Here is a 9,844-nt window from a genome sequence, read left to right as displayed (position 1 = left end):
ACACACACACACACATACAGTGTCTGGTAACATTATCAGCATACAGCTCAGATTGCCAATGACATTATGGTGTCCGTGGTAACAGACAGCGCGTTACTGTATGTGTCGGTTACATCCGCCCTAGTTTTTGTTTCCGACAGAGAAACGTGGCCATTGTAGAGTGTTGTGTATGTGAGCAGACTGCATTGTCTGCTACCAGCTGTCGCATACAGCGACACCAAGTCCCAACGCTGATCGATACGCTGATGTGCTTAGTGGGACTTTAGTGTTGTAAATGTGCTTTTTATCTGTGAGGTAAATTGAATCAGCCCTCACTAACTAGAGCAGTAAAATGTGCCTTTCATGCCCCGTGTGTCTCTGCTCATCAGTGAGTTCATAGAGATCTTATCATTATTTATGGCGTTTTTATTTTCTTTGTCGTGAAACCAATATTTCCTTATTGAAACATTGTTTAGTTGAGATTCTGGCACATTAGGTATCAGTTACATAGCTGCTGCCAATGACATGAGCTGCAAGACTCATTGCTAATGAGTGACATTCTGGAAGAATCCCCCCCTTTGCTCCCATCTTTTAAATGTATGTAATGTAGATTATCAAACCGTCTACAGGCTGCTAATGACATTCTGTGGCGTATTATGCTATATCCACGCTTTCCCTGTAGCTTGGAAAAATACACAAGTCATGTAACCCATCCAACACAGCACTGCTTTGAATGGAGCGCAGTGAATAAATGCAGCCCTTCACCATCAGCAGACATGTGAAACATGCAGGCCCGCATGTCAGTGGCCTACATTCATCATGCTACATGTCTGCCTGCAAGGTCCCTACAAACCACTATTGTTAGTCCCAGATATGAGTAGCCTTATCACTGCCAGCTGATGATAAAGCTCTCTCGTGGTCATGGTGTGATACAGCGAGGCTTTCATGCCCGTTTTGTCCAGGCTCTATAGTGTGAAGAGGGTGTGTGTTTATTTATGCTCTGATAAGAGTAAAATGGTACATAGTGTAATTCTCTGGTTGATTCGCTGAAAGCAAAGTCAAGCTTTTATATTTTATTTTTTTATTGGCTCGCCCTTCTCTCTGTTGCTGTGCCCTCTCTGCCACTTTGAGTCATTTTTGGGGTTGGGGGCGATATACTGTGTAAATCTGCCTCAGCACCGACCCAGAAACGTCAGGCTCTGTTGTTGTCTCAGCCCCTCGATTATGTTAGGTCATTGCCAGAGAGAAAGAGAGATGGCATCAACATCACCAGGATGAAATAGAGGGCATGATGGGATTACATCCAGCTTTTTTGGGAACGTAAAAACAAACAAAAAAGATCCCTAATTATATTCTGCCTCAGGGCTTCAGTACACGTAGAGTGTTCACCAGACATATACAGAGGCCTCCAAACAGTGGCACCATGCAAAAACATACAGGAAGTGGACAAAATAACATTTAAGCTTCTAAATAACTGCCTCGTAATTACACTACGTGCTCAGAAATGCCAGCTTTTAAAGTGGAACTGAAACAAGATCTCTGTCTGAATCAAAACCAAACACGACTTTTGAAAGTTGGTATCTCAGACAAACCTAATATGTTTCTTTCTAGAAAAAGCTCGTATCCAAAGTTGAATCAACTGCTGAACCTCTGACTCTCTGCAATGGATCAGATTGTGTGTGGCTAAAGATTGTGTTCAGCCGTGGTAATGGATAATGGTATCGACAGTATGTTATGGCTTGCACTGTTATGTCATGGGAGTCATTGGGGCCACTTATTTCTTTGCATCGTTGTATAACAGCCAGAAAAAGGCTGTTTTTATAGGATCAGGTGCTCCCAGTGGTGCAAGCGCCGCTCTTTCCAGATGTTTTCCCATATTCTCACATGGAAAACACTTCCAGACACAAGAGACATCATTGGATCATCATTGTTGCTTTACTACATAGTTCATACGCCTTATTACTTACTGAATATTCATTTAATTTATTCATTTCCATTATCTGGTTAACTCCTGTAGTCGTAAACACATTTACTCTCTAAAATGTAATTAAATTAGTGCAGTTACATACTGTCTGTGTTAGTGTGTGTATATATTTACATGCATACATGTTTGTAGCTATGTACACATGTTTATACTCTATGTTTATGTATAAACAATACCTTTACCAGTACCAGTACAGTTATCAGTGCTTTCATTATCCCGATCAACAACTCAAGTTCATAGGTTGACTGTGTTTATCTGACGTGACTGTTTACTGCACTGATAAAAGACACGTGCTGAGTGATCGTGTTTGTAGTTGCATTGTGTAAGCAAATGTTTTCTCTCTTCTGTTTGTTTTCCTCTCCTCACAGTTCCCGTAACAACAAGAGAAGGAGTTTGGCGGTCGGGACCCCTTCGCCCACGCTCTCACGGCCGCTTTCACCTCTCCCACTTGCCACAGGTACGTGCATGTCTGCGTTGCTCAGTGTGTCATACTGTTTAGCGATTAGTCTAGAGGCCCATTACCCGTACTTTGCACAGACATCGTAAACACATGGAAAATGGAAGTGGGTGAAGATGGAATGAAGAGATGAAGGGGTTCGTCTGTGGCAGGAGACCACTACATTAGCTTTTTTGTCTGGTATATGTGCCCTCAGCCCTGTTTTTGATGCTGTATGTCACAAGACTAGCACTGGTTTCTCCCTGATGTGTTTATGATGGTGTTTTCATTGCTGTTGTGCCCAAAGTATAGACATACAATAGTTTTCCTCCTCATGATGATATTTTTCATGCAGCTTCCTTTAGGCTACTCATTCCTTGATCCAGCTGCCTCAATTGCTATATGGAGACTCATTCATCCTTTGTACCCATATTTTTTAAGTGACTCAGGGTGTGGTGGGGCTGTGCCCTTAGGGGCTGGCATGAAAACCCTTTAGTGACCCTTTCAAAAGTGTGTGGTGTGATCAACAACACGGCTCCCTGCTGTCTGCTGAAACCGAGATTCTTTGATTAGACAGGGAAGAGACCTAGTTAATGTCTCTGGGAGTGTTACTGTAATTAAAAGATTGGATAGTTTCAGGTTGTACTGTCAAGTAAAACCCGCTGCAAAATAGGAGACAGCCAGTGGAATGATTAGACATTTAAATAGTCACATGCATAGTTTATTTCAGCTTCTACTCATGTTCGTAACTGATATTTGTTTGTTTTTTCAGCTGGCAGCAGCCCTTCAGAAAGCCCCAGAAATGTCTCTGCCAGCACCTCTGCCAACTTCCAGTTTGCCCGCAGGTAAGAATTACTCAAATGCTTTTTAATATGGATTTATTACCTTTCGAACAAAAAATGGTAAGACTGAGTAAATGCACTGCAGATGCCTCCAAAAGGAAGTGGATTAAATGCATATTTTAACATTAGAGTGGGTTCATCTTTCTTCCTGCAAAGATGTCAACTGACAAAACTGCAGACAGCTTAAATTGAAAACACAAGAAGTCCAGCAGGAATATATTTCCATTCATGATTCATTCGACAGTATCAACCAGAACCTGCAGTGAGAGTTAGAGCTGCTTCATTAGTGACTTTTTCCTAGCAAGGTTAATGCCAGACTGAGCCAAAACCAAACCAAAACCTAGCATCAACATTTTTCACTTATTTTAAGCTAAATCCAATATCCTAAAAAAACCATAAGAAACCTGGTTTTAGAGGGAACTGAGTTGCATGGATAATGAACATGTCGTGGCTTGTTCCCTTTTTGGTCCTGTAGTGAGAAATGAGGCAGTGGAGGGGCAAGTCCAACCAGCTGAAAGGGCCCCAGGGCCACTTGCTGGACAGAGTCTTAGCATTTGTCAAGCCAATTAAGGCGGCAAGTTGGTGCCCACACTCATTACTCTGGTTTGCTGTGATTATGGGGAAAAATTGCAAAGCTTGCCCTCTCATCACGCTTCTTGAAACTCTGTATAGAGTCACTTGGATTTAGAGGAATACAGCTGGGACTGGCACCCTCGTTCAGTAGCAGAAAATAGCATGTTGTTGACTTGCTAGTATGGAGATTTTTAGCAAAACGGCACCATGTAGGCTCAGTCTGAAGGAGATGTTTGAAAATAGTGCTGTATATATTTATGTATACATTTGAGAAGTTTAAAGAATATGCTGTGTGTGTCTCACTGAATGTACTCAACTACAAATTAAAGGGGAAAAACTGAGTGGAGAAACATGACAAAGGTGATTTGTGATGGTTTTTCCTTTAAATTGTCACCCATGTGTACATGCTGCTTATCTCACATATCATGTGCTATGAATTAGCATTTCATGTTGCAGTGCAGCAGGGCATATTGCACCATAAGTGCGGAGATGGAGTCTCCTGATAGAATCGCCTTGCACGAGCCTGCATGACTCATCTAAATTTATTGAGACTTTTGAAGCTGCCAGTGTGGAGACAGATGCTGTGACTGCACTTTTGAGAGCTCCACTGGGTTTATTTGTTATTCAAACAAGCTGTATAACCCGGCTGTTTGTGCAATTATTTTGTCATGTAAACATGCAATAGTTGCCATTCACGCAAATAGTAAATAAGTCTTTTTAATGCAAATGAAGGAATAATGTGATAAGGAACCATCGCAACGGTGAGGTATAATCGTTTAGCTGCAGCTCCCTCTTCATCACTAAGGATGGTTTTTTTTTTTAACCTTGGAGTGTGAGGACTGCCAACACTCGGGCCTAAAATAGTGTTTTTTTCCGTTTTTCCACCCCAGGCATTGATTCTAACGTTGATTTAAAACCTTGTTTTTAATCTTTGCCTCTATCCCCTTAAGCCCTGCAGGAGCTTAATACGACCTAGTATCAGTACTAAAGGCATTTAATAACACGTAGTGGATGACATACATATCGGGTATGAACCAGATAAGAAAAAACACACTTCTGATTCACCTGACTCATCCTCAGATCTCAGTCGGAGCAGAACCATCCAATTTCTTTGTGTCGCAGCTGATTCAGCTACATGTCCCCAAGAGCTGTTTTGTGAGAGAAAGCATTTGACCATCCTTGTCACCACAGATTGAATCAGTGAAGGAAACTGGGCCACGTCCTCAGAGTGCCATATTGGATGGAAAAGTAGGGGGACGGAGGAGATGGAGGCACTGTTATAAGTGGAAAATTCAGACATAAAGGTTGAGGTTTTCTGTTTGTAGTAGCTGTCCGGGTGGGTGTTTCATGGTGTTGATGTGGGTGCTGTTTATGAGTTTATGAGTATACTTTGTTTGTTTGTGTGTGTGTGTGTGTGTGTGTGTGTGTATAATGAGTCCCGAGCTGTGTTTGTGGGTCTCAGTGCTGCAATATGATAGCAGCTTGGCAGGTGTTCAGCAGCAGCAGCAGACTGCCACTGGCTGCGAGCAGTGACAGACGAACAGTGCTATGACTGTGACAGCCAGACTTACCCTGTCACTATCATTAAACGGTGTTTATTTTCTTTCTCACTTTGTGTCTCCGCCTTCCCCTCTTCCCCTCTTTTCCTCTCCATTTTTTAGCCAACTGGCCCGCACTGAAAGGTAAGAAGATGTCAAACTGGTATTTTCTTATCTGTTATCAACACCGTTTCAAGCATCAGATTTTATTGCTCTAAACTCTCACAAGAAGATGCATTTAAATACTGAGATTTGCAAGTGTAAGCTTTGAAGATTAGAGTGAGTCAACAGGATGTGTAGGTTTCATATCTGCTTAGGGAGCTGCCACTGAGCAGCCTGTTACTGTTTTGTTTCTGCAGAGCGGATGGGCGAAGGTGGTCTGTGGCGTCAGTTCCCTCGTCTGGATACTGCACCAATGCACCCAGTTCATCAGTATCTGTAAGCCGAGTCTCTTTCTGTCTTTCTCTCAGTGTCTTTGTCTTTATATCCCTGCAATCATCAGTGATCAGTGCCAGTGAGGTCTGTCTCTTCATCAAATATTCAACCTCTTTCCAAACCATTGCCATGGGACCATTTAGCTCCTTGTGTTACTTCTAGTCAGTGTATCAATCAGTTTACAGGGCTGTGGTGTCTTGTAAACTTATGGTGCTGACTGACTTACTGAATTGTAAATCCCATCAGATTACACACGGTGTAGGAAATAAATCCACCTATAAATGGTTGTTGATTTACAGTAGACTCAGTTTACAGAGTCAGTTCTTTTAAAAAAAAGGGCGCTGCATCTGGGCCATATTTTAGATGAGCTGTAAAAAAGTGTTTTACACCTTTTTGACCAATAGCTTGCATCGAAAGACTGCAACCATATTTGTTTAGAGTGATATGTCACCCAGAATAGCACGAGACCCCAACATGTGCAAACCAGTACACAGATCATGAGCTTGACTGGATCACGAGGTGTTTTTGTCACATAAACAAGCACTATGTGTAGTGAAATGTAGCAGCAGTGTAATTAGTCATGTTTTGACAAAAATATAAATGCTTCAAAATTACTGGGCATACAGTGGACAGCTTAGAGGTAGATTATGCTGCAGTGGAAGTTTGAGAAAATGATTTGGCCGTTTTGGTACTTTTTCCGCTGTGTAAATATACCTCTGTTGGAATCAGTTGTATCTGACATGAATCCAAGCTGATCACCACTTCTGTTTTTGGTGAGGAAACAAACATGCCAACTTTTTACAGGGGGGTTTGATATCTGCAGAGCATTTAAACTCAACATGTCATAATTAGTTTAACCGCTGCAAGCAAAGACACGGAATATATTCTCACACCATCATCACAACACTGGTACCTCAGTCTGGTCGACCATGCTTTCTGCAGTCAGTTGATTTACAAAAACAGCTGACTGGTGATGGATGTTGTATCTTTTAATGACTCAGTCATAACAGGATATGTCCAGCGATGATGCATCTCTCCATCATCAGCCTTTTATCACACTTTCCACTGCAGGCAGGAAGTAGGAATGAATCCTCAGATGCCTTTCCCAGAGTTGTCCTGGAATTATTCATACAGTATAGATCGGGTTAAAGACACACAATACACAACATTTTAACCCATAGGGTGTTTTTCTGACTGAATTAAAAGACTTGTTGTTGGAAAGTTAATAGTTAGCCATGTGACTGTTCTTATTAAATACATGACTTCATACCAAAATGATTTGAGCCGTGCTCTTTGTAGCCCCTTTTGACCAAGGGAAAGTACAGGAATAATAAATCTTATCACTAAAATAACACACGTCTTGTTGAAATGCATGCTTTCTTTTTCCTGGATGACATCACAAATGAGTAGGGACTGTACAGCATTTCGCATTTCTTCATTCAGCTTTTCTTTTCGGGAAACATCAAAGGCCGTGCCGTCCAGCTACACACATAAGCTATTTGTTGATGGTTTCTGTGCCGATTAGCTTGAGATTTTGTCCAGAAAGTCATTACTGAAACTGCAGTTGAGCTGTAAAAACAATACCCGTCTCCTCTGTCACGGCTGTAATTTTGTATGGCCTACCACATGGCTTGGAGACGGTGAGGTCAGCCGTCCCCACACAATGCCCCTTTCAGGCTTGCTGTCACTGAAGTCTTTATGCTGCTCTTGCTCACTTCTGACACTTCTCTAGTTTCCTTCACAGGATATCTTTCTGTCCCTCTTTCTATCACTTATTTTCTCTTTTCTTTCTTGCTCTTTCTTTTTTCTGTCTGTTTGTGTTTGCTCTGTTTTCCTTTTCCTTTTTCTCTGTCTTAGGCTCATCTCTTTCCGCCAGTCAGATGAGCCACTCTTCCCTTTGCTCTTCCTCCAGTGAAACACAAGATCCCAACCAGATGGGAGTTCTCATAAATTCCAGGCTGCGTGTCACACATTTTGGCTTAGAAAGAGAAAACCAATGCATGCATGGCCAACAGAACAGCCGTTGCTGCCTGCCTCGGGGCATGCTGCAGCAGGAAGGAGAAATCCTGCTTTAGGATAGCAGAACACTCACTGCTCATTGAGTCATTCTGATCTATAGTGGAACCTGAAAGCCTTTAAGACTCTGAGTATTCACAGGATAATGAGTGAATCTGAGAGTGTGTGAATCTCTTATTAGAGGAAGCCTTTAAACACAGGATGTTATATCATCAAAGCTGTAGAAGCACAACCTACATGGATATCAATGTGAAAATAAAAGTAGACAAAAGTAGGAAATAAAGTTCAGCCATTGATTGTTTATATCACATATGTACAATATATTCCAGCCCTCTGACCTCTGTACTCTGTTGTTTCTCACTTTTCTCTCTTTTACATACACCTCCCCCTTTCCTCCCAGTCCTCTTCTTCCCAGGAGTTATTGCATCAGTTGCCCCTCCAGCCCACGCAAGATGATCTCCACTTCCTGTTTAAACATTTCCGGAGCACAGAGAGTGTGGCGGACGAAGAAGGAGCACACCCCGCGCCCCCTGTCAGGCTCCGCTCACGCAGTCTCAGGTAGCTTTGATTTGAGTCCTACAATGCAAAACAGCACAGATGTATGGACTGCTTGTTTTTGTGTCTGTTACACTGCACTCCACTGGGATAAGTGATAATCTCATTAGATTAGTTTGATTTTATTGGGTGGAACCCAAGAGCCACACCTCTCCTGGCTGATGTTGTAAGTTAATGTTAAAATGAGCGGCGTGATTACTCTACAAAAGTATCAATCCTAAATGTAAAAGTTTCCAATAATGTGCAAACCCAGAGAAATCCATAATCTAATATAAGGTAACGGTGGGTTTCATCTGGTTGCCTGTCAATGGTGTCACTTCCCCTTTACCCCTCTCTACTTGCTGTAACTTCTGGGGAAACACTGGATATGTCAGAGTGGGGAAGGAAGTCAGCAAACATGACTAAATGTAACGTGAATAAAAATGAGACAATTTCTGCCTAAATCATGTAAGATAGATTTCCAGTGGCAATGGTGTTTGTTTTAACAATGAAGACAACAACTCCCATGCCCTGATGCTACTTCACCACATCATCAAACTACTCTTTTGTTATTGATTTGTTGTAAGAGACCCGTAGCTGCAGACATCATGCTGTGCGTTTGACTATCTCGGTGTCCCATTTTTATTGCTACCACCTCCAGAAGCGTAGGGCATACAAGGAGCATTAGTGACAGACACCCTACGCCCTGTACATTTTCCCTTTTTTGCCCAGCTGCTTACCGAAACCAATCCCACTGATTTTAAAATCATTTTATGAGAGATCAAATGACCGGCTAGCAGTATTCCACTTAGTAGCAGAGCTGTAAACAGAAACGTAAACAGGCAATATCCCATTTGGTAAGATTGCTGCTCAGCCTCAGACTGACAAAAGTAGACCTAATGTTTTGTAACGTCTTTCATGTATGATTATAAATAATGACTTACTGGCTGGGAGGATTTGAATATAGTGGGATAATTATTTTATGTGGTTATGGAAGATTGCCTCTGTGCTGGTTACTAGTAATCCCCTGGATTGGAATACAGCATTTCCTCATCATTTAGCATTGCTGCTCTCATTAAACACTTAAACCTTCTAAATAGCTCTAGCGGTGGGAAGTTTTGAGGTTGTTGGAGACTTTTATAATGGGCTGTGGAGGGTGTTGGCAACATCTTGATGTTGTTGTTCCTGCCCGTGCAACATACTCAGAGAAGGTTCTAGATACTTTCTAGATATGTCTGTTGTTTTATGTAGCGTATGTAGAAGTGGTTGTTTTCTAATAAAAGGGAAGAGGTTGCAGTCAATAGAAGAATTAATCGATTAAACATCCACTTGAAAATGTGAAATGGTCCAGTATATAGTCTTATCTTGCTTGTAGGCTTCATATCTTTCTACTTTGGTTATATTTTTTCCGATGGTTTGTTAATCTGACCCCTGATCAGTTGTTTACAGATGGAACATCAGATTTCACAAACTTTCTAATAATCTCATCAGAGAGAAAACACTGGAG

At 41.7% G+C, this 9,844-nt stretch overlaps 1 protein-coding gene across 1 annotated transcript in view; it reads left to right on the top strand.

Annotated features, from left to right (window-relative positions):
• mast3a (microtubule associated serine/threonine kinase 3a) overlaps nucleotides 1-9,844 on the top strand; it is a 24,351-nt gene that overhangs the window by 357 nt on the left and 14,150 nt on the right. Inside the window, exons 2-6 of the mRNA XM_035670234.1 lie at nucleotides 2,332-2,420; nucleotides 3,172-3,244; nucleotides 5,476-5,496; nucleotides 5,712-5,790; nucleotides 8,204-8,361. Coding sequence (XP_035526127.1) covers nucleotides 2,332-2,420; nucleotides 3,172-3,244; nucleotides 5,476-5,496; nucleotides 5,712-5,790; nucleotides 8,204-8,361 — 420 coding nt within the window. The remainder of the gene's footprint in view (nucleotides 1-2,331; nucleotides 2,421-3,171; nucleotides 3,245-5,475; nucleotides 5,497-5,711; nucleotides 5,791-8,203; nucleotides 8,362-9,844) is intronic.

The sequence above is a fragment of the Morone saxatilis genome, unplaced genomic scaffold, assembly GCF_004916995.1.
Source record: "Morone saxatilis isolate NCDOM2014 unplaced genomic scaffold, NCSU_SB_2.0 Contig23, whole genome shotgun sequence".
Taxonomy (NCBI): Eukaryota; Metazoa; Chordata; class Actinopteri; family Moronidae; genus Morone; species Morone saxatilis.
The sequence above is the reverse complement of the archived record's forward strand: the minus strand, read 5'-3'. Positions and strand labels throughout refer to the sequence as shown.